The sequence below is a fragment of the Emericellopsis cladophorae genome, assembly GCF_022114955.1.
Source record: "Emericellopsis cladophorae strain MUM 19.33 chromosome Unknown NODE_3_length_1261782_cov_116_963312, whole genome shotgun sequence".
NCBI lineage: Eukaryota > Fungi > Ascomycota > Sordariomycetes > Hypocreales > Bionectriaceae > Emericellopsis > Emericellopsis cladophorae.
Window position 1 is genome coordinate 1,065,492 of NW_026250928.1, and position 21,415 is coordinate 1,086,906.

The window sequence follows — 21,415 nt, forward strand, 5'->3', positions numbered from 1 at the left end:
TGTTCGGTCTTGATTCAGTTTCCACTGGTGTTTCAATGGCCCAATTGTGTTTGCTCAGTTCTGCGGATTATCCGAGGCTTGAGCTCATAGGCGAGGAAGGCTACCCTACACCGCTACACCTCGATTTATCACAAACTGACCAGGACAACTGCTCACCTGCTAGTTTAGACTCACAGTAGCTAATTAAAAGGTAAAAAAAGAGCGATAAGGCCGAGGCCTCTGTATTAGTTTGAAGACAGCTATCTATAATAGTGCTATCAACTTCCTTTATTATAGACCCGGCTGGCGACTTTGTCGGGAACTTTATGGTATTCCACCGTACGGGTACTGGGACTGGCCAATGCAGTCACGTGCAGTCGTGTCACCATCGCGGCGCCCATTGCGGGCTGTCCCGGGAATTCAATTAGCAGCCGGGGGAGGATGCGGTGCGATGCCCCTCCGACGTTGCAACAAAGAGGGGACGACATGCGCCCTCCACGCCAACAATGACACAGATCGACTCGCAGGTCGATACGCAGGAGATCCAAGATAGCCTGATCGTTCTTGATGCAATCCGCAGCGAGCTAGGCGTCCCGGTACGTACCATGCAGTGCAGACGGCACCCGTCCGTCGTCTGTCGCCTGTCGTCTACCGTGTGTGGTTCGGGCGCGCTGGGCTAACACAATGTGCAGTCGAGCGCCCGGCATCGAGATGAAGACGATCCAACGCAGACGCACATCGGCTGGGTGCAGGATAATCAGGCAGAAGACAGATTCGAGGCACAATTGTTGAGCACCGAAGATCGAGCGTGCTCTGCAACAGGCAACCACGCGCAGCAGACGCGTGTAGCGGGCGGGCAGCCTAGCGAGACCGGGGTGGCGTGCAGGGATCAGCCAGCAAGCCCGCAAAAGCAACAATCGTCAATACGGAACCCTCCGCGCGACGTGACGCATCACAACCCGCCCCCCCCGACGCACATTGAGTTTCCTCGCTCTCACGAACCGAGCTACGAGAATGACAACGATGACCCATCCCTGAGACCCCACGCCCAGCCTGCCGGGGCTGTCGTTCCCGCAGTCAAGATGGACATTTCCCAGCAAACACCGACCCAGGTCAACGAGGACCGCGACTATGACGCCGTGTGCCACTCGCTGCCCTCGAGCCGAGGCCTCGACGACACCCTCGACCCGGAGATGCCAACCGAGGCGACTGGCGACCGAACCCTACAGACTGATGACACCGGCGCCGTCAACTTTGGCAACTTTAGCGAATTCGGCCGGCCCTCGTCCCAGGTGTCGGAAGACGGCGGGTTCGAGAACACTCGAGGCGAATGGAGAGAATCACAGCAGCAATACTCGAACAATGCTTATACGCCCTTTAAGCAGGGTGCCGGTGCTGCGGTGCCAGAGACGCCCGCCTTACCTAAGAATCCGTTCGGCTCAAAGCCCAGCATGGCGGCGCCCCTCGTCGGCAGTCAACTCTTTGGCCAGACGCAGTTCTCCTCCGCTGTGAAGCCACTCAGAATAAGCCCGACGTCGTCTCGGCCCTCGCCCAACATTGGCCACGTCTCATACTCGCCCCAGGCCGCCGAAACATCACCACTAAAGAACCGTGCGAATATCTCGTCACCTACAGATGTGGGAACTTCGAGCCCGGGGAGGCTGGAAGATGCACCGAAGACGGCCAGGAATTCGAGACCGATGGAGCGCATTGAGGAGGAGACGCCGTCTGCTGCGCGCTCGTCCACGGAAGAAGCCATCCCAGCCTCGCCATCCACGCGCCTACCCAGGTCTTCGGCCCCCCGACAGCCCCAGGTTCGGTACGAGAGCGTGCAGAAATCACAGGAGAGAAAGGTGTTCCGCAGAGACCCATATGAATTCGTCGGAAGTGACAGCGAAGATGATACGTTGCGACGAGCGGAGCGACAGAGGCAGGTCGAGAGGAGGAAAGCAAAAGCTACACAAGAGACGGCCAAGGTCAAGGTCCCCTCGGTGCAGATATCAATTTTCCACAGCGAGGCGCCGTCTTCTCGGAAGAAGAGGAGGCTTTCGCTGAGGGACAAGGAAAACCTACCTGTGCCAGGCGCCGCCGAGACTGCTCCTGAGCCTTCCAAGAGCTCCAATGAGCCGCCCGTGGTAGTGGACTCGCAACAAAGGAAGGCCGCCTCGAACGCCGTGCCTGTGACCAGCAGTACCAGGCAGGGCACTGGTACACCACCGCCGGTGCCGGAGGTGCCAGATGCCGAAGCCCAAGTCCCAACGAACGAGGACGAGCCCGACCTGCCACCAGAGTTGGATGACCGCATACCGGCTACGAGTCCCGCGATGAGTCCGGATCCTACACTCTCCGCGGAGGTCCCGCAGCTGCGGTCTGAGCCGGATCTGCCCCGTCTAGATCCCGACTTGTCCTCACATCTGAATCCATCCACTGAGCTAGGCACATCGTCCGTGCCACTGGTGCGCCGACCACCACAGAAAAACGATAGGCGGGCGTCCAGGCGAAACGTCATTGTCACTTCTTCTGCATCAGAGGTGCCTTGCAAAGAAGCGGTCACTAGCACTGACCAGGCCACTGATCCAGCGGGTAGCCCAGCATCGACAGCGTCGCCTCCACGTGAGGAAGTGGAGAAATCCACGGCCGATGACCCGCCTCACATCCAGTCAACGGAGGATGGTGAGCGAGAGTCTCGAGAGACATCGCCTGCCAAGCCCACCCCTCATGCTGTCCGGTCATCTGGCAGAAAACGTACGCCAACGTTCAAAGCGGCGGCCGAGCAAGGGAGAGCAAGCAGCGTGAACAGCGATGCAGCAACGGCTTCGTCAGACACTAGTATGCTGTCCTCAGCACTACCCTCATCAGTGTTGTCTACGCCTAGCGTATTGGATTCTCCTCAGTTCCAACCAGCGAGGGCCGTGTCGGCGACTCTACAGTCACCGGTTGAGGGAAGCTTGCGCAAGCAGGCACTGCGGCTTGGAGACCACGCCGCACATGGCTCCAGAGCGAAGCGGCAGCGACGTTCCGTCAGGGATCCGAAATATTTTCACGAATCCCAATCGACGGACGAATTGCAAGTGTCCCCATCACCTAGTGTCCTGGAGAGGAGCGTGGTGCACACAAAGTCTGTGCGGTCCTCCAAGCCATCACTGGCGCCGCTTGCGCGCTGCGCTCGACTCCTTGACGGCATGGTCTTTGCGCTCTCCTTCCAAGCCACCGGATCCAAGGCACAAGACCGCACAAAGCTCGAGGCGCGCATCGAGCAAGCAGGCGGATCGGTCCTCTCTGAGGGGTTCGACGTGCTCTTTGAGCGATCACCCATCATGGGCGCCTCGGAGCTCACGCTCGACCTCGAGGACGCAACGGTGGTCAGACCGTGTCATCTAGAGAAGGGGTTCACGGCGTTAATCGCGGACGGCCACTCACGCAAGGCAAAGTACATGCAAGCATTGGCACTGGGCTTCCCATGTTTAGCACCACAATGGATCCAGACCTGCCTGACCAAGGGCACCCTTGTGGATTGGGAACCGTATCTTCTCTGCGCCGGGGCGTCGGCCGTCCTTGGCAACGCACTCCGCTCGCGCAGCCTCGCGCCCTGCCCCCCGGAAGAGACCAGCCTGTGCGAGATTGTCCGACGACGCCGCAAGCTGCTCGAGGGTCAGAGGCTGCTCATCGTGGTGGACTCCAAGAAGGCACGCAGTGACCTCAAGGAGCCGTACATGTTCCTCATGCAGGCGCTGGGCGCCCGCACCTCACGGGTCCACACAGCCGAGCAGGCCTGCGAAGTCCTGACAAAGCATGCGAGGGCAGAGACGCCGATTGATTGGGTGTATATCGACAGCGGCACGGCGACAGTGGAAGCGGTGCTGTGCGCCCCAGAGGCGGGTGGGAAGAAGCGGAAGCGCACTCCTGCTGTCGCGGCGCCGCTGTTTGGCAATATCAGGGTGCTGAACGATGAGCTCGTGGTGCAGAGTCTGATCCTGGGGCGCATGGTAGAGGATGGTGAGATGAGCGGTTGACGATGTTGGCCAACAAGTACGATCATCAAATGGCGGCTGCTGTCAGTTTGCATGTGTTTGGTTCAGGGGTAAGACACAGGAGTATGGAGTATACATATGCAACCCTCCTCACGACCCGAGTTGGATAAGTACCATAGAATCGCATGAGTCAATTGCTTGCACCGCGGCTATAGGAATGCGGGGTATCAAACATCACAAGTCCACCTGTTGTGAGTCGAGCTACGTTCATGTTCCCTGAGACCATGATGCTCCTCTTGAGTGTCGCATCGGCAGCTGCTTGACGATGACGTCATCCAAACCATGAGACTTGAACGGCGACGCCGACAAGTAATTACTTGTTCATGCGTGGGATCATCAGTGCTCGGAATACATAATACGTAGTATATGGTCTCATACCCCGATCAAGTCCAAGGGCTTCACAAGGCGTGGGTTACACTCGCTGACGAACACAAAGCTGGTCAGCGTGTGCTTACTGTACATGTGCTGCACGCACGCGCTGTGCCGCGTCACGGTGACGGGAGGCAGATGGATCGCCAACTTTTTGAGGCTGACAGGGGCAGGAAGGGGCTGCACCTGCACGCCGGATCGCTCGGGAATGGCGATCCACTTGGCGATCCACTTGACGACTCGCCGATGTGGCGCGAAATCCGCACCACCCAGTCTCCAGTCGATCAGGGCAGCGGACTTGGAAGTCTCGAGACGCCATGCTCCAGCAGGTGGCTCAGGCTCAGGAACAAAGGTGTACTTGGTTTTTCCAGAGCGAAGGGCAGTGGAATGCAGCGATTATGGTTGATTGGGGGCCTGCACGCAAACTCCAGAGCACGGGCACATGACATGCACCTGCCCCTGGAGATTGACACCACTCTTGCCCGCACCTGCCAGTGGGGTCCAGTCGTGGACAGCGGCCAAGTGGACACTGGGCACGCGACCACCCGCAAAAGTTGCGACAGGGCAATGTAATCAACATGGCATTCCCATTCTCGTGGTGCCGGATTCAACTTCAAGTCCAGTCCTCACCAGATTCACCAGTCACCAGGGCTCGCAATGAACGTATAAGGTAAGGTGAGGAAAGGTACTGTGCCCTACCCCGGCCTCGACGTCGAATTCACCTTCACCGGGGCTTCGGCATTCATCTAAATCCCATTCGTCCACGAATTGCCAAGTGCCGGCCCTTACGTACTGGATCAAATCATCATCGGTCGGCCGGCCAAGGACGCTTGGTAAAGCCCGACAGGAGAGAGGTACCGTACCCTCAAATCAAATTCTGGCCGCTCTTCCGCGACAAGAATCTCACCTCCAAGCCCAGTCTTTTCTCCCCCCTTCGTCGTCCTCGTCCTCCTCCTCCTCTCCATCTTCCAGGTCGTCTTCCCTTCTCTTCTGGACTTGAACCCTAATCCTTTTTTGACTCAGCCACCATCGCCCGTCTTCACTGGCACTAATCAACCCAAGTTTCCATCATAACTCAAAGACTGTTTGTCACGCATCGTCCCCCCCTGTTATTGTCGCCATCGCCTGATCTTTCGACGCCGCCGACCGCGGCAGAACCCAACTCGCCCTCCTCTCAAACATGGGCGCCGGTGCCTTTCTCGAGCCACTGGTCGTGGTAACCCTTCTCTTCGGAGGAGCCTACTTCAATCGCAACAAGGACTACAGCTTCAAGGACGGCAAGACCGCCACTGCTGGCTGGGGGCCCGACACGACCCATCACAAGAAGCACGATGACCTCCATCCCAGCCGCAGCGGCTCGCCAGAGGGCTGGAGCTCGAGCTCCTCGCCTTCCCTCCTCGCCCACGAGGTCTCGAGCCACAGACGCCGCCGTGTCAAGGCCTTTGGCTACGAGAAGTTCGTCACCACCCCCAATACGTTGGTCTTCAAGGATCGCCTCCTGAGCCGCGTGCTCCAAAAGTTCCCCTTCCTGGCCGAGTGCTGGTACTGGGCCCTCCTCTACTGGGTCTACCAGGTCGGCCGCGCCTTTACCGCCCTCACCCTCGTCGAGGGCACCGTCGACGTCGCGCGCCGGCACGCGCTGCAGCTCATCCACCTCGAGCAGAGCCTGCACATCTTCTGGGAGGTTGGCTTCCAGCAGTGGTTCCTCGAGCACCCGACCTTGCTGCACTGGATCAACCGCACCTACTCCTTCATCCACATCCCGGGAACCATCTTTTTCCTCGTCATCCTCTACTACCTCACTACCACCCGCAAGCGCCGTGTCATGTCCGGCCGCGTCAGCTCTGACAACGTGTCCGCTGGCCCTGCCTTGTACGAGGCCCGCCGCCGCACCATGGCCATGTGCAATCTGATTGCCTTTGTCATCTTCACCCTGTGGCCCTGCATGCCTCCCCGTCTCCTGAGCGACCCCAACTACAAGGGCGAGGACGCAGAGGAGGCCAAGAGCTTTGGCTTCGTGGACACCGTCCACAGCAAGACAGGCGAGAGCAGTGTCTGGACCACCAACAAGTTCTGCAACCAATACGGCAAGTCTTATTCAACCGTCTGCGAAAATAGCCTGCTAACATGTGTATAGCTGCCATGCCCTCGCTGCACTTTGGCTACTCGCTCCTCATCGGTCTCACCGTGGCCACCTTGCCCATCAACGGACTTCGTCCCGCTTCCTGGAAGCGCATCGCCATTGTCATCGGTGGCATGTGCTACCCTGCGCTCATCCTGACCGCCATTGTCGCCACGGCCAACCACTTCATCCTCGATGCCGTCGCTGGCGCCATTGTCTGCGCCATTGCCTGGAACACCAACGACCTGCTCCTCAACCTCTGCGTCCTCGAGGACTACTTCCTCTGGGTGCTCCGCATGCACAAGCCCGTCAACTACACCGACCCCGAGACGGCGGTGGATCCCGATGTGCAGAGCTCGCTGCTGCTGGGCGAGGAGGCCGCCTAATTTCCTTCACCTTTCCTTGTCGACAAGGGAGAATAGAGTCATGAATCAGATCCTATACATCACGCGCATATCATATCACGGCCTTGTTTTCTTTTTCTTTTTTGGATACCTGGGGTGCCTGTTCAGAGCTCCCGGGGTCAGCGGGCCACCTTTGTATAATTGGCTGTCATGCAGGGCGTTTATTGGATCGCGGAGGTAATGGCCAGTGAGATGTACTCCTGGAGCTGGTAGATTCACTTTGGAATATGAATATTGGATACAGTAATAACGCCTTCTCGTACTCCTCCTTCCATTGGACTGGTGTGGACTAGTGACGATCAGGGCCTCCTCTGTTCACGTTGCTCACATACCTAGTAGTGGGCTAGAAGCAACAGCCAAATCACGCCCACCCCTCCCCACCAAGGAGCGATGCATCACTCTTCTCCCAGGGGTGCTCTACTCCGACCTTGCGGATTAGCTCTTCGTGCTGCGCGCTGCGGGGCGACACCTTGAAGCGGAACTTGGATGGATGATTCAGGATGCCGTGCGTATCATGGGCTTGGACCGGGATCTTGTTCCCCGCTGCGTCGACAGCGTGCTCCATGTTGAATGTGGCCAACGCCTGGACAATGTTGAGGTAGATGCTCGCATCAGCAAAGTGTCGACCCGGGCAGACCCTGCGCCCGTACCCAAAAGCATCGCTCCCCGGATCTGGCTCGTCTCGCGGCTTCAGGAAGCGCTCTGGGTCAAAGACCTCCGGGGACGAGTACACCTCTGGGTCGTGCAGGAACCACCAGACCGCGGGAATCAGGTACGATCCCTTGGGGATGTGGTAGCCCCTGTACTCAATGTCATCGTCCGTGGAGTGGGGGAAGCCCATGGGAGCAATGGGCCACCATCGAAAGGCCTCCTTGACAATGGCGTTGACGTAGGGCAGTTCACCCCTATCCTGGAAACTAGGAAGACGCGATGTCCCCACGACACGGTCAATCTCTCCCTGCGCCTTGCGCTGAACGTCGGGCCACTGAATCATGGCAAGGGTGAAGGTGGTCAGGACCATGACAGTCGTATCCGAGGCGCCGCCGTAGAGGCTCGCCGCTGTCCAGACGATGCACTCTGCGTCCTCGCGGTTTAGCTGCGGGACGCCCGTGGCGTCGTTCACGGTGACAAAGGACTCGATGGCCTTGGACGTGTATGAGGTCTTGGCCCGTCCGGCCTCCATCTGGCGCTGGACGAACTGGAAGGGGACGTAGCCGACGTCCCGGATGGTCTTGCGCCATCGGCGGGCGATCTTCTTGAACTGCAGACCGGGGAAGGACTCGGGGAGGTAGCCTAGAATGGGGAACAGGTCGACGGACCAGGCGAGGGGCACGGCTGCAAGGGAGAACTCGTTCATCATGCGCTCGATGAGGTCAACGAGGACATCGGGCCTGTGAGGCTCGATGGTGTAGTCATAGGTCATCTTGAGGATGGTGGCACCGGCCGAGCTGGTCAAGCACGTCAGAGGGGCAGACAGGCTAGCTTCTCTCTTCAGGAGCACTCACGTCTTGTAGTGGTCGAGCCACTTGTCCGGCTCCTCCAGGGCGCGGAGCAGGTGTCTTCGCACCTCGACCTCCTGGGAGTCGCTGAACTTGAGCACAGACGCCTTGGTGCCCAACTCCCTGTGCAGGAGCTTGCGGTACCGTCGAAAAGTGTCATTGTAGCCCTGCGAGCTGAGGAGGTCCTCGTACCCGCAGTACTTGTTGGCAAAGATCATGGCAGGACGGCCAGAAGTCTTGGCGGCGTCCCTCTCCAGGAGGTCCTGGGCGGCTTGTCTGTCGTGCAGGATGACTAGCGTCATGCCCATGGCGTGGACGGCGCTGATCCCTCCATAGGTGTCCTTGTGCTTGAGCCAGTGCTGGTACTCAACGGAGTTGGATGGGGGAAAGTCCAGGGCGTTGCCGATGATGGGGAGGGGTCTGGGGCCTGGGGGTAGGTTCTTGGGCCGTTTGGGGAGGAGTTGACAGATGAGGAGACCTAGAGCGGCAGCAATAGCCAATGTTGGAAGAGTGAAGGGAAACATGGTATGTGTCTGGTTGCTACGCAGCGCAGGGTAGTAATGACAATGGGTATGTAGATCTTGTGCGTGAAGGGCTTGCGAAGATGATTTTCCCTGCTGGAACTGTTGGGAGAGCCCGGGAGATATCTTGGGAAGAGGAAGGCCTCCAATCCATAACTTGACCGACATTTCACATGAGCATTACGGATTGGCGTCGTTCTCGCCGTCTGCTTGTCGGCGTTCGCGGTCTAGATGCGGATGTCAAGAACCAACTGCAGGCCATCCTGCAAGCGAGATGCCCAATGCTTTGAGCTGTGGCCAGAATGAATGCCAGGAGACTGATAACATTGAGGGAGTCATGCTGCTTGACGTGTCAAGACGCTTTGACGTCTGTTGTCACGATGTTCCCGGAAATGGTCCCATTGGCCATGTTGACAGGAGATATGGCGACGGTCAACAGTCCACGGGCTTCCCTGAGGCAGGAGATGAGGAAAGATGGTGGGTGAGAACCAGTTGCCTGGTTCCTGGCCAGCAAAGCAATATAAAGTGAGGGATAAGAGGCTCATCCGTGTGCAGTTCAGGATTATACTTGCCGGCTGTTTGGCCTGGGGGCGTGATCATTGCCAATCCTCCGGATATTTTCGCCCTCGACAACTCAACATAAACAGATATCTAGGTGTACCCGAGGACTCGATTTCCGCGCTATCGAGGGACGGGCAGGATCTCTGTGTTACATAGATCTGGAGGCTTGTCGAATGCATATCATCGACTTCAACTTGGCTTGGCTCAACGCCCCCTCTTCTCTGTGTCTCTATCATGACTTTGCCGGAGCTTCGTCCCATTATTATTATGGCGCGTACGTAGTGATCCGTGCTGTGGTCTGTGACAATAGACTCGTTCCAAGGTCGTGCAGACTGCAGAGCCAAGACGTTGATCACCCTTGTCGATTGGATGGCCAGAATCCCACAACCGGTTTCCCGGGACGAGAGAACAGCCAACAATGCCCAGATGATCACCCCCCTACCATCCAACTACAATGGTACTTCTTTCACCTTGCATAATGTGCCACGTGCGTTCCTATTCATGCTGCTATCTGCCAATGAGACTGATGTATCAGGGCCGCATCGGTGCGGTCGGACTCCAAATATCTGGAGCTTAGACGACGACAGGACCAGCCACTCACTTTGGATTGCGGAAGTGGACCGATGCTCCCGTCCATCATAAATCCTACACGGACGGACCTCGGACCGCTTGACGTCGAACGAAGATTGTGCCGTAAGAGAGTTGAGGAGTGAACATGAAGAAACACGTCAATGCAGCTTCCCTCTCCAACACTAGGGGAGAGGTGACGTGGATCAATGTAACAGGAGTCTATAAGAAAGGGATGCCCTTCCCAGATACAGAGGTTTGCTTGCTTGTAGGCTCCAAAGCTGCATCTCACAACTCACCAAGCAAGCCACTCTTCACAGTATTCCCATCCCTCCTCCACTTTCATCATGTCTCTTGACTCCTTCTCAGCCATTCTGAAGCCACTGGATGGGCGCGAGATCCCGGGGTTCTTCTCCCGCTACCCGGTGGGCATCAACGTGGAAGCTGATCGCATCACCAAGGCCCTCCGCCGAATCGGCATCGAGGCAACAATGCCCGACACGCGGGAGCGCCACCGTGCCAAGGTGAGACAGGCCAGCACCTATGGCGACCCATTTTCCATCTGCCACTGCTCTGCCTTTCCCGACAGGCTGGAGCTTGTGGGATGTATCATTGAGATCATGTGGATCCACGATGGTCAGTATTTAGCACTGCCCCTTGAATGGCGAAATCTTGGCTTAGACTAATCTACCAAGATATCATCGAGGAACTCGACCACAGCATCGTGAGTCCCACTGGCGCCCAGCCCAGACGATCGATGCTGACCAGTCGCAGGCCATGAAGGAACACGAGCTCCTTGCCCAGGTACTGACCGTCCACATTGACCCGTCCACCTTTGTGGCTGTCAACCGCAGACAGAGTGCGCTGGCACGCATCCTACGCCTGGCCATTGACATGGATCCTGCTCAAGGCCCCGCCCTCGTCAAGACGCTGCAGACCTATCTCGCGGCATACGACAGCACCAGCGTCAACTTTGACAAGTTTGAGGAGTACAGCGCCTTTCGTATCCTCAACTCTGGCTATGCGTACGTTCTCATCGCCTCTCTCATGCCCGCGTTCCACAGCAAAGGTGATTCAAATGCTAACAAGCGCTCGCAGCATGTCCTCCTTCCTGATGCGCTGGGGAATGGGGTTCCAGCTCTCGGAGGAAGAGTACGCCCAGGTCAAGGAGTACGACATGGCCATCGCCAGCGCTGCCGGTCTCACCAACGACTACTTCAGCTGGAACGTCGAGAAGAACCAGCCGACGGACCGCGTGCGCAACGGCGTCGACGTGCTCCGCCGCGAGCTCAGGCTCTCTGAAGGCGCGGCCATGACCATGCTGGCTGGTGTCATTGTCGACGAGGAGCGCCGTGCCGTCAGACTCAAGCAGGCTCTGGTCAGGCAGGGTCCCTCAGAGAGGGTGCTCCTGTACTGCACGGCGATTGAGCTGTTTGCTGGTGGGAGCTGCTACTGGCAGGCGACTGCGCCTCGTTACCAGGTGCAGGAAGCCTGATGTGATGGCTTTTGGCGAAGATAGCTGGACCAGATACAACAATATATATGCTATTGACGGAACCTTTGTGTGAATGCGCCCATCTTCTATTCGATGGTTAGCACAGGGTTCGACGTACTCGACACAATGACGGCTTGAGTGATGTCCGGTGTGATCGACCAGCTGTCCACATGTATGTATGAGTACATGCAGGGGTAAGCTGAGGGGCTTCGATCAAATTCAACAAAGCCGCGATCTCCTTTGCATATGAACGCTCGGCTGTCGAAGAGTTTGCGAGATCCATCGAGATAGAGTGTGTTCGAATCCGCCCAAAGCCGGTGTAAGTCGACTCGGGTTTCGGTTCTGAGTGCAGCCGCAGATGGCGCCGTTGGAGGTTCCACAGTTGCCGGTTAGCGTCGGTGTCGGGACCGGCCGCGGCCCTCTGAGTCGTCCGTTTGCCATTAAAGCTACGTTCGGGGATCCGTCGCCAAGCACCGACATCAATGGTGAGGCGCGTAGTACGCAAGCAAAGTTTGCATGTGCTCCGTGTTCATCGTCTAGCTTCCATATATATACTGCGAACCTTCCCAGGCGCTGGAAGACGTGATGTTTGGTGGTTTTGGAGATTCTGGTACAGGTCAGGCATTGACGTTCAACTCGTCCAGTCACTCGAGATTCAACAGCTCGAGTGCTTCTCATCAGTACTCACTGGTGATCCTGTCAAAGAGATCTGTTACACCCCTTGCCTATAAAATAAACAATCATTCACGACTACTTCGTCCATGTATTTGACTCGTCACGAAACTGCACAATGACTACCAGACCTTTTCGAGCCATCATCGTGGGTGGTGGCCCCGTGGGCCTGACAGCCGCCCATGCCTTCGCCTCGGCCAACATTGACTTTGTCGTCCTCGAGGCTCGCAACACATGCACACCCGATGCTGGATCAAGTTTGGTCCTGAACCCCGCCTCTCTACGGATCTTCCACCAACTGGGTCTGGAGGAGAAGGCCAGACAGGCATCAGCAGAGCATGAGCGGGCCGTTCTCGTGAAATCCGATGGAAAGGTCAGAAAGGACGTCAGACCGTTCCATGCTTTCGACGAAAGGTAGTTGCTTCATGCCTTTTCTTTCTTGTTGCATGCTGATCTTTGATAGCGTGGGGCAGAGACCAATGACCTTCCATCGACAGGACGTCCTAAAGATTCTGCTGGACAATCTATCCCCTGCCGCGCGCGAAAAGGTCCACACGAGCAAGAAAGTTGTCGACGTCAACTCGACAGCCGACGGAGTGACTGTATTCTGTGCGGACGGCTCAACCTTCAAAGGCACCATCGTTATCGGGGCAGACGGCGTGTACAGCAAAACACGTGGTTTCATGCGCAGACTCGCCCTTGAAGCGTCGCCGTCGACTCCTGTCAACGCTGAGAAGCCTTACACTGCATGCTATAAATGCATGTGGGGAACTGTCCCAATCCCGCCTGGCTTGAGCCCAGGCGACCACCTCGACTGTCACTCTGACTCAGGGGTGTCCTCCATGTTCCTTACCGGCAAGGACAGGGGCTGGTTCTTCCTCTTCGGTCTTCTCGACGCCCCCACGCAAGAGCGGAGGGACTACGATGACAAGGACATGGAGGCTTATGCAGAGGAGCTCAAAAACCTGCACATTGGCCCCGGAATCGCTTTTGGGGACATCTGGCCCACGAGACACAGCGCTGGCATGTCCAACCTCGACGAAGGCGTTTTGGAGCACTGGAGTTGGGGCAGAGTCGTCATGGCAGGCGACTCGGCGCACAAGGTCACCCCCAACGCCGGCTGGGGCCTGAACTCAGGCATCCAGGATGTCGCCGTTTTGACCAACAAGATCGTAGCGCTTCTCGGGACAACACAGGACACGGAGCCCACACTGCCGCAATTGGAAACGGTCTTTGGCGAATACCAGGAGGCACGCAAAGACAACATGCAGGCTGTGTTCGAATTCTCTGCGACACAGACACGGCAGTCTGCGAGGGACGGGAGCTGGTCAGGGCGCATGCACTGGCTCGTCGAGGCGGTGACGACCGTGATCCCCAGGTTTGACTGGTTCATGATCAGGTACAAGGGATCGAAGCTGGTCAGCGCGGGGCATGCTCTGGACTTTTTGGGGGACGCAGAGCCCTTCTCGGGTGCCATGCCATGGGCTCATCCCATCCGCCCCATCAAGACATGATACATCGAGGAAGACCTATGCTCAAATGCTAGACTAGGACCAGGCCAGGTCCGACACGAGAAAGCTTCACATCAGATAGGCAATTAAAACACTGATAAACGATTTACTTTGACTCACCGCTCCTTGCCTAAATGTCAAGCAGATGTTGACGCAAAGCTCCAGATGAAAATCAGTTGTTGAGTTCTCACGTGGCTCGTGATCTGCCAAGGTGATGGACGTGGTGACAGACGACTCCACACACCAACGACACCACCCGAGACGAGGATTCCGGTCCCCACGGGTGCCATCTCCTCTATTGGTTCGTAATTGTCAGCAAACTACAAGCTCTGCGCGCCATCCACAGAGTCATGTATCAAAATGGATGCGATAATTGTCCCGCGAGAGGAAAACGCCATTCAGCTGCTGCCCATGCGGCAAACGGCTGAGGCCAAAGTTCACTCGGAGGACTGGACAGGCCTGACCGGCGCGAAAGAGCGGCGGAAGTTGCAGAATCGGCTCAATCAAAGAGCGCGCAGTGAGTTTTCGTCTGACTCAATCCAGATTGAGACGCTAAAGGGCAACCAGGGCGGAGATTGAGACAACAGAACGATGCTGATGGCGATGCTCCCCTGTCAGGTAGCCAACAAACCGAAGAGGTCGACAAACTTACAGTCGCAATCGGGGCATTGCACCTCGTATCCCGTGAGGAGCAAACACAGTTGATCCAGAGAAGAGGTCGATCCAAGCCTTTTCTTCTCAGCACGGGCGACGCGCCGAGCAGTGAGAGGACGCTGGAGCAGCTCAGAAGACAGGCCGAGCAGGCGTATTTCAGCACGGGGATGGGCAGCCCAGCGCACGGCTGCCTCACCACCATTGTACGCGTCAACGTATTCTACGGTCTGGCGCGCAACGCAGCATTGCTGCAAGTTGGGGACGAGTGGCTGATGAAACGAACGACCTCAAAGTTTTGCAACCAACCTGCCTCGTCTGACCCGTCACTCCCACCCAACATGGTGCCCACGTCACTGCAACGGTCGACGCCTCACCATCCTTGGATTGACTTGTTGCCTTCGCCGAGGATGCGCGACAACTTCTTGATTGCTGCGCACTCTCTTGCGGGCACTGTCGACGAGGACTTGTTGTGTCGTGACATTGTGGATGTCGGCGCAGGTCAGGGCGTGGAGCACGCGGCATTAATCGTATGGGGTGACGCCTGGGACCAAGGAAGATGGGAGGCGACTGAGGGCTTCATCAAAAGATGGGGATGGCTTCTAGCTGGGTGCCCTGAGATTCTTGAGGGAACGAACGCGAGAAGAAGGGAACGAGGGTTGAAGGCGTTCCAATTCAAAGTATAGGGTAGCTCGGCGCAGCTATCAAGAGCATAACGTTGCTGCCTGTGGCGCAGCGTCGTCATCAAGCACGTCAGCCACAACCCAGCTACTACGCTTTGGGACAGCTTGCCCCTCCAAACTACCCCAACCAACCTTGCTGGCTGGCTGGCTCGCTCAGTGAACTCTCACATGCCCAGTTTGCCCACCCAACCACGAGCACCGTCATCATGACCACCCTTTCCACTCCCACACAAACTTTCGATCTCCACGTACTTCACTTGAAGCTTGGAGATCATATTTCGAGCCAACCGATTTGAATCCCTCCCTTGCGGCACGGCTTGCTGCAAGCGCAAAGACTCCCCAAATGTCCAGCTTTGGATCTGGTGTTGATGCCCCGCGTGCGTCCTCTCCATCCAATAGCTTCTACGCCATGAGTGACGACGATGAAGGCGACTACAACACCATCATGCACACGCGAACCGGGAGAGGTGTGAAACTGCTGTTTGCAAAGAGCAAGGTCTACATCCACCCCAGCCCTTCAGCAAAAGACAACATTCCAGGGTACATTGCCCTCTTACAACAGAAACCCTCGCCAAATACATCCTCATCCACGCATGAGACCAACTCGTCCGCCTCGTCCGATCTGCTCCTAGCATGGGTTCCCGAAACCTCCCTCGGCGAGTCGGAGAGCATGTACGTCAAGGTCGATGCATACAGCGACGGCGACTCGCCTCCTAAACAAACGTACCTCGTGCCCCCACCTCCCACAGTCACGACCAGCGTCGGCTCTCTGGCCGCCGGGTATTCCTTCGCCATACCTATTAATGCGATCTACTCATTGCAAGTCCGACCACCGAGTCTCGGCTGGTGGTACGGATCCATCATTGTCAACTCCCGCGCCGGCGACAGCTTCCCCGCGCTCTTCTTCCACGACAATGAATGCCAGAGCACCATGCATCAGAAGAAGAAGCTCACAAAAGACACCTTTGACCCCTTTGGAGAGCATGGCCAGATGTTCTGGGGTGGCGACGAGATCGTTCGTTGGTTGCGACGGTACGTCAAGGTCGAGAGGTCGGGAGCCGAGCCAAATATCTTCCTCATCGACCCTAGCGCCGAGGACATGGAAGCCTTTGGCAACAAGCCCACCTCGTCCAAAAAGCAAGGCGCGAATGCGAGAGGCGACGCCGAGATGGACCCTTTTGTCAAGTTCTTCAAGGAGACCGGCTGGAACCTCATGAACCAGTTTAGCAAGGTTACAACTTTCACCCGGAGGACAGCCCAAGACATCGCCGAAAACTCAAACTTGCCGCCCCAGGTCAAGAATATGCTCAGGACGCCCGAGGTGCAAACATTGCAAGATGAATTCGACAGTGCCCGAGTGTACCTGGCGCGGTGGGCCATGGGTATCGCTGAGCAGAGTGAGCGTGAAAGGAACCGGCGGATGTGGACTGCGAAAGACGTGATGGAACTGGAGGACACGGAACTCGGCGAATTCGAACTCTTGGAGAGCAGTAGCGCTCTATCCATGGAAGACAGACGGAAGCCTGTCACCATGAAGGAGTGGAAGTCCTTCTTCGACCGAGACAGCGGCCGTCTTGCGGTGACCATTGACGAGGTGAAGGATCGCGTCTTTCATGGTGGGCTGGACCCTGAAGATGGTGTCCGAAAGGAAGCCTGGCTGTTCCTGCTTGGTGTTTACGACTGGTACGGTACGGCAGATGACCGCAAGGCTCAGCTGGCGTCGCTTCGAGACCAGTACTACAAGCTCAAGCTGTCATGGTGGGAGCGTCTCGAGGGGGAGGGCGGCGAAGGTGAAACAGGTGAATGGTGGCGCGAGCAAAAGGGGCGCATCGGTAAGACCAACGAGACCGCATCCCAGAGGAAGATTGACTGATGTTGTGTAGAGAAGGATGTGCACCGGACTGATCGCCATGTGCCCATCTTTGCCGGGGAGGATACTCCCCATCCCGATCCCAACTCGCCATTTGCCGAGACAGGCACCAACGTCCATCTCGAGCAGATCAAGGAAATGCTTCTGACGTACAATGAGTACAATAAGGACCTAGGCTACGTGCAGGGCATGTCTGACCTTCTCGCCCCCCTCTACGCCGTCATCCAGGACGACGCAGTCGCCTTTTGGGCGTTCCAGAAGTTCATGGAGAGGATGGAGCGCAACTTTCTGCGTGACCAGTCCGGCATGCGCAACCAACTCTTGACTCTCGACCAGCTCGTCCACTTTATGGACCCCAAGCTATGGGACCACCTGCAGAGCACCGACAGCACCAACTTTTTCTTCTTCTTCAGGATGCTCCTGGTCTGGTACAAACGTGAGTTTGAGTGGCTGGACGTTCTACGTCTCTGGGAGGGCTTGTGGACAGACTACATGAGTGCCAACTTCCACCTCTTTATCGCGCTGGCGATATTGGAAAAACATCGGGACGTTATCATGACGCATCTCAAGGCGTTTGACGAGGTCCTCAAGTACAGTACGTCTGATCCTTTGCGTCTCATTGTTCAATACAGAGCTAACCCGGTGCAGTCAACGAGCTGAGCAACACCATGGATCTTCAAGCCACGCTTATCAAAGCCGAAGCCCTCTTCCGTCGCTTCCAGCGCTTGGTAGAGGCAGTAGACAAGAAGCCCAACTTCCCCGGTCCGCGAAAGTCGTCGGCTTCATCAGTCCCCACGACCTTAGACGGACCAAGTTCGACCAATGGTCGGCCTAGCAGCAGCGCCGCCCCGAACAAGACCAATGGCAAAGGCAAGGGCAAGGAGGAGGAGACAAAGGTCATCACGCCTGAGCTGCGGAAACTACTGAGCCGGCAGGTGGAGGTCCTTCCACGCACGACAGTTGCGCAGAAGGGCGATGGCATGCCGTCGAGGTAGCAACAGCACGAGACTTGTATAGTATGAGGGGCGTCTCGACACATATCAAAGCGAGGGGCGGTGTTTCATTTTTTTTGAGGGGGATCACTTTTCGGCTATATACCGCATCTAATGTCAAGAGAAGTAGAGTTTCTCATACTTTGAAAATATGGTTTCGCATTTCCCAGTAGAACGCCTTGCTATAGTCACATGCACATGAGCAACGCCAAAGACCCGGCCACTTGGTCCGCTATCTATATCCCCGTGGGTTGCTTGGCAGCCCTTGCCGTCGACCAGCGCTGGGTAGTCCAGATCTCCCACCACCGCCGCCGCCGCCACTGTAGTCATCGCCATTCGACCAGGGCGCATTCGCACTCATATGCGGTGCGCCACCACTACCCCGATCATCATAGCCACCAGAAGCTCCTGCGGGCGGAGCTTGGTAGGCACTCTGCGCACCCTGTTGTGGACTCCCCGACCGAGCGCCCCAAAGCCTCTGCTTTAGCCGATCCTGAGCTGACGAGCCACCGCCACCCGAGGGCGAGGGCGCCAATGATACATTCGACGTGGAGTGAACACTGTGAATACTGCCCGCACGGCTCCCAGGCGATGGCCGATCGTCCAGTCTCTGCATCAACCCAGGCTGTCCTCCGCCCCCTCTCCCACCGCCGCCAGCCCGCAGGCTCTGTGGCACTTGCTGCTGCTGCTGCTGGCCGCCATTGTTGTCCCACAAACTGCTGAGACCACCGCCTCCGGGCTGCGGGGCCCGTTGCTGTTGCTGTTGCTGCTGTTGTTGCATTGGTCCATTCCCTGACTGTGCGTACAGCGGCTGGACGGACTGCTGCGGTGGCGCCTTGGGGTCAGGGGGCAGCCATGGCGGAAAGGGGCGGCCTTTCTCTGTGTAGTAGTTTCGCAGCACGCGGGCGACGTGCGTGTCGTCTTCGGTGTCGCCGTCGGCTTCCGAGGCGAGGAGTGTCGAGCGGAGATTGGAGATTTGTGACGAGGTTTTGGTTAGGAGGTTGGAGTACCAGGATGTCATGGTGAGGGACGCCCCCTGGGTGGTGAGGCGACCGGCTGCGAGTAGGTCGTGCAATGACTCGGTGGTACAGTATTGTCTTGTCCTCTCGGTAGTAGGTGTGCTACTTTGTGCTCGACCTCGGTGTGTGGTCGAGGTTGGGAATGGTGGTCACGGAGGAGAGAGTTGAGCAGTCGCGCATGACGTGGGGTTTGACCACCGTCTGGGACCCACCGATGCGGTTTAGCGCTGCTGTTTCACCGCGCAAACTCCAGGAACTTTTTAAACAAACGAAGATTTCATCATCACATTGTCAGAATGTCTTCAGTCAAATGGTGCAGATGATAAGTTGCGATAATCAAAGCCTCAATGTTCAAAGATAATCCTATAGAAGGTTGACGACGTTGAAATATGAAATTCTTTTCCTCCCTCAGCGCCAAACGCCAACAATGCAACACATACACCGTAGCATGTACAGACCATCACCAATCCAGATCGTTGGTGAGAGCGGGCAGCTTCTCCTTCTGCTTCTCCTGCTTGAGCTTCTTGGCCGGCACCTTGGCGGCGCGAGCCCTCTTGCGCTTGAGGCTGGTTTTTGCCGACTCATCCTCGCTATCCTCATCCTCGTCATCATCCTCCTCGGCATCCTCGTCCGCCTCCTCGTCGAACCAGTCCTGGAAGTCATCCAGCTCCTCGTCGCTCTCGTCAATGTCCGAGACGTACTGCACCGCCTTCTCCGGGTCATCGACCTCGCTGTCGAGCTCGTCCTCGTCGTCCTCGTCAATGCCCTCGTCCAGATCCTCGTCGCGCTGACCCTCGCCGTCCTTCTCCATGGCATTGAGAACTTTCTTCCAGATGTCCTCGCTAACGTTGAGTGGCTGGTCGCCGTACGCGCCCTGTCGCAAGCGGTCCAGCAGCTCCCTCTCAATGGTTTTCTCGAGCTTGGCCGCGCGCTCGGCCTTGCGCTCCCTCGTAGCCTCCCTGTGCCGCACCTTGGGCGCCAGCTTGGGCACGAGCTTCTCGCCCAGGCGCTCTTCTTGCGCAGCGATCCTCCTCATGCGAATGGCCACCTGTGTCAGCCGTGTGAGACGTTGCTTGCATTTGTGTGTCGTAAAGTTGGGCCAGTATGCCAGTCGCTCGTCAATCTGCTCGAGGGCGCGGGTGTAGTTATTGGACAGCTTGATCTTCTCCCACCATTTGGACGGCATGTGGGCGCGCTCCGCCGTCTTGATGTACAGGTACAGCGTCGCCTTGGTGGGGTGCTTGCGCACGGTGGCGTAGCGAGAGTTGGCGAGAGGGCATGACTGACGGTTGCAGAGACCGGTAACGTTGTATTCGTTGCGGCAAAAGTTCTGCTTCTTGTCCGTTCTGTAAAAGTCCTTGGTTAGCGACGGTGTCCTCGTGGAATGGGCGATCACACTCTCTCTCATACTTTAACTTGAAGGAGCAGAATTGCTGGTTGATGATTTGCCAGATAATCTCGTCAGATGCCATCTTGGGAATTACTTACCAGGATTGATATCCTGATAGCAAAAGAAAAAAAGAAAAGAGAGGAGGATAGTGTTCATACGCAAAACGCAGAGAAAGAGTTGGCGAATTTCAGCGGGGCCACCAGAAGGTTTTCTTCTTTCCCAACTTTCTCAGAAATTTTGGGCGAGGCCTCTGGCAGAATCAAGGGTCCACTGATTGGCCGGCCGGTGCAGGGATCGCGGCTCACCAGCCACACCGCCTGCCCACCTGGCTACGCGTCGGACAAATCCAGCTTCCGGCGCGAGTCGTCACTGCTGCGGGACGTTGCCCGCTGGACTGGCTGGAGCTGGCCCACGCGTCAAGTGCTTGCGACTTGACAGCTCCAGTGCAGTCCAGTCCAGCCTCATCTCGCACTGCATCATCGCATCCACCACAACCTCCCCCACGCCACGCGATCACCAGGCGAATCGGTCATCCGAACAAGCATCCCTCCCGCGACGACTGCAAGACTCTCTCCCCGGAGAGCATATCATCGCCATGCCTACCGCCGGCCTCAAGACCATCATCGCACTGTCGTTCGTCCTCGCCGTCGGCTTCCTCCTCGTCATCCTCTCGTGCGCCCTGTTCAAGGTGTACTATCCCCTCCTCGTTGTCGCCACATATATCATCGCGCCAGTGCCGAACTGGATCTGCGGACGATGCGCCAACCCAGATGACTTTGTCGAGAGCTCGGGGGCCGCCGTGCTGGACCTGGGTCGCTTCTTTACCGGCTTCTTCGTTGTGATGGGCATGGGTGAGTTCAATCTTGACCAGCGGGCACACACGTCGGAGGGAATACGCCATGCTAATCCGGCACACAGCCCTGCCCGTCGTTCTTGCGCATGCTGGCCTCATCCAGATCGAAGCCATGATCATGTCCATTGTCGGTGGCTTGTTGATCTACGGCACCATTGTTAGCTTCAGCATGTTCTTCCACGAGGAGCAAGATTTCTAAACACGAGCCGGCCAGAGAAGAGCGAGC

General features: G+C 57.2%; 9 protein-coding genes across 9 annotated transcripts; 6 read left to right on the plus strand and 3 right to left on the minus strand.

Annotated features, from left to right (window-relative positions):
* Positions 1-485: 485 nt before the first annotated feature.
* Positions 486-3,992, plus strand: J7T54_008133 (uncharacterized protein; the record flags this gene model as incomplete). Its single annotated transcript, XM_051502732.1, has 2 exons — positions 486-575; positions 672-3,992. The coding sequence occupies 2 exons, from the start codon at positions 486-488 to the stop codon at positions 3,990-3,992; spliced, it is 3,411 nt and encodes a 1,136-aa protein (XP_051365895.1).
* Positions 3,993-5,559: 1,567 nt separating this feature from the next.
* On the plus strand, positions 5,560-6,887 carry J7T54_008134 (uncharacterized protein; the record flags this gene model as incomplete). The annotated part of the gene is made up of 2 exons (XM_051502733.1): positions 5,560-6,430; positions 6,517-6,887. 2 exons carry the CDS (start codon positions 5,560-5,562, stop codon positions 6,885-6,887), a joined length of 1,242 nt encoding a protein of 413 aa, XP_051365896.1.
* A 379-nt stretch (positions 6,888-7,266) lies between these two features.
* Positions 7,267-8,928, minus strand: J7T54_008135 (uncharacterized protein; the record flags this gene model as incomplete). The annotated part of the gene is made up of 2 exons (XM_051502734.1): positions 7,267-8,353; positions 8,411-8,928. The coding sequence occupies 2 exons, from the start codon at positions 8,926-8,928 to the stop codon at positions 7,267-7,269; spliced, it is 1,605 nt and encodes a 534-aa protein (XP_051365897.1).
* A 1,472-nt stretch (positions 8,929-10,400) lies between these two features.
* On the plus strand, positions 10,401-11,548 carry J7T54_008136 (Terpenoid synthase; the record flags this gene model as incomplete). The annotated part of the gene is made up of 4 exons (XM_051502735.1): positions 10,401-10,689; positions 10,749-10,777; positions 10,828-11,078; positions 11,152-11,548. 4 exons carry the CDS (start codon positions 10,401-10,403, stop codon positions 11,546-11,548), a joined length of 966 nt encoding a protein of 321 aa, XP_051365898.1.
* A 790-nt stretch (positions 11,549-12,338) lies between these two features.
* Positions 12,339-13,734, plus strand: J7T54_008137 (FAD-dependent urate hydroxylase-like protein; the record flags this gene model as incomplete). Its single annotated transcript, XM_051502738.1, has 2 exons — positions 12,339-12,634; positions 12,684-13,734. 2 exons carry the CDS (start codon positions 12,339-12,341, stop codon positions 13,732-13,734), a joined length of 1,347 nt encoding a protein of 448 aa, XP_051365899.1.
* A 357-nt stretch (positions 13,735-14,091) lies between these two features.
* J7T54_008138 (GTPase-activating protein-like protein) lies at positions 14,092-17,930 on the plus strand (the record flags this gene model as incomplete). The annotated part of the gene is made up of 5 exons (XM_051502739.1): positions 14,092-14,248; positions 14,350-14,912; positions 15,400-16,897; positions 16,949-17,530; positions 17,584-17,930. The coding sequence occupies 5 exons, from the start codon at positions 14,092-14,094 to the stop codon at positions 17,928-17,930; spliced, it is 3,147 nt and encodes a 1,048-aa protein (XP_051365900.1).
* A 229-nt stretch (positions 17,931-18,159) lies between these two features.
* J7T54_008139 (uncharacterized protein) lies at positions 18,160-18,948 on the minus strand (the record flags this gene model as incomplete). The annotated part of the gene is made up of 1 exon (XM_051502740.1): positions 18,160-18,948. The coding sequence occupies one exon, from the start codon at positions 18,946-18,948 to the stop codon at positions 18,160-18,162; it is 789 nt and encodes a 262-aa protein (XP_051365901.1).
* Positions 18,949-19,406: 458 nt separating this feature from the next.
* J7T54_008140 (protein MAK16) lies at positions 19,407-20,418 on the minus strand (the record flags this gene model as incomplete). The annotated part of the gene is made up of 2 exons (XM_051502741.1): positions 19,407-20,292; positions 20,357-20,418. 2 exons carry the CDS (start codon positions 20,416-20,418, stop codon positions 19,407-19,409), a joined length of 948 nt encoding a protein of 315 aa, XP_051365902.1.
* A 513-nt stretch (positions 20,419-20,931) lies between these two features.
* J7T54_008141 (Vacuolar protein sorting-associated protein-like protein) lies at positions 20,932-21,388 on the plus strand (the record flags this gene model as incomplete). Its single annotated transcript, XM_051502742.1, has 2 exons — positions 20,932-21,187; positions 21,255-21,388. The coding sequence occupies 2 exons, from the start codon at positions 20,932-20,934 to the stop codon at positions 21,386-21,388; spliced, it is 390 nt and encodes a 129-aa protein (XP_051365903.1).
* Between the last annotated feature and the right edge of the window lie 27 nt (positions 21,389-21,415).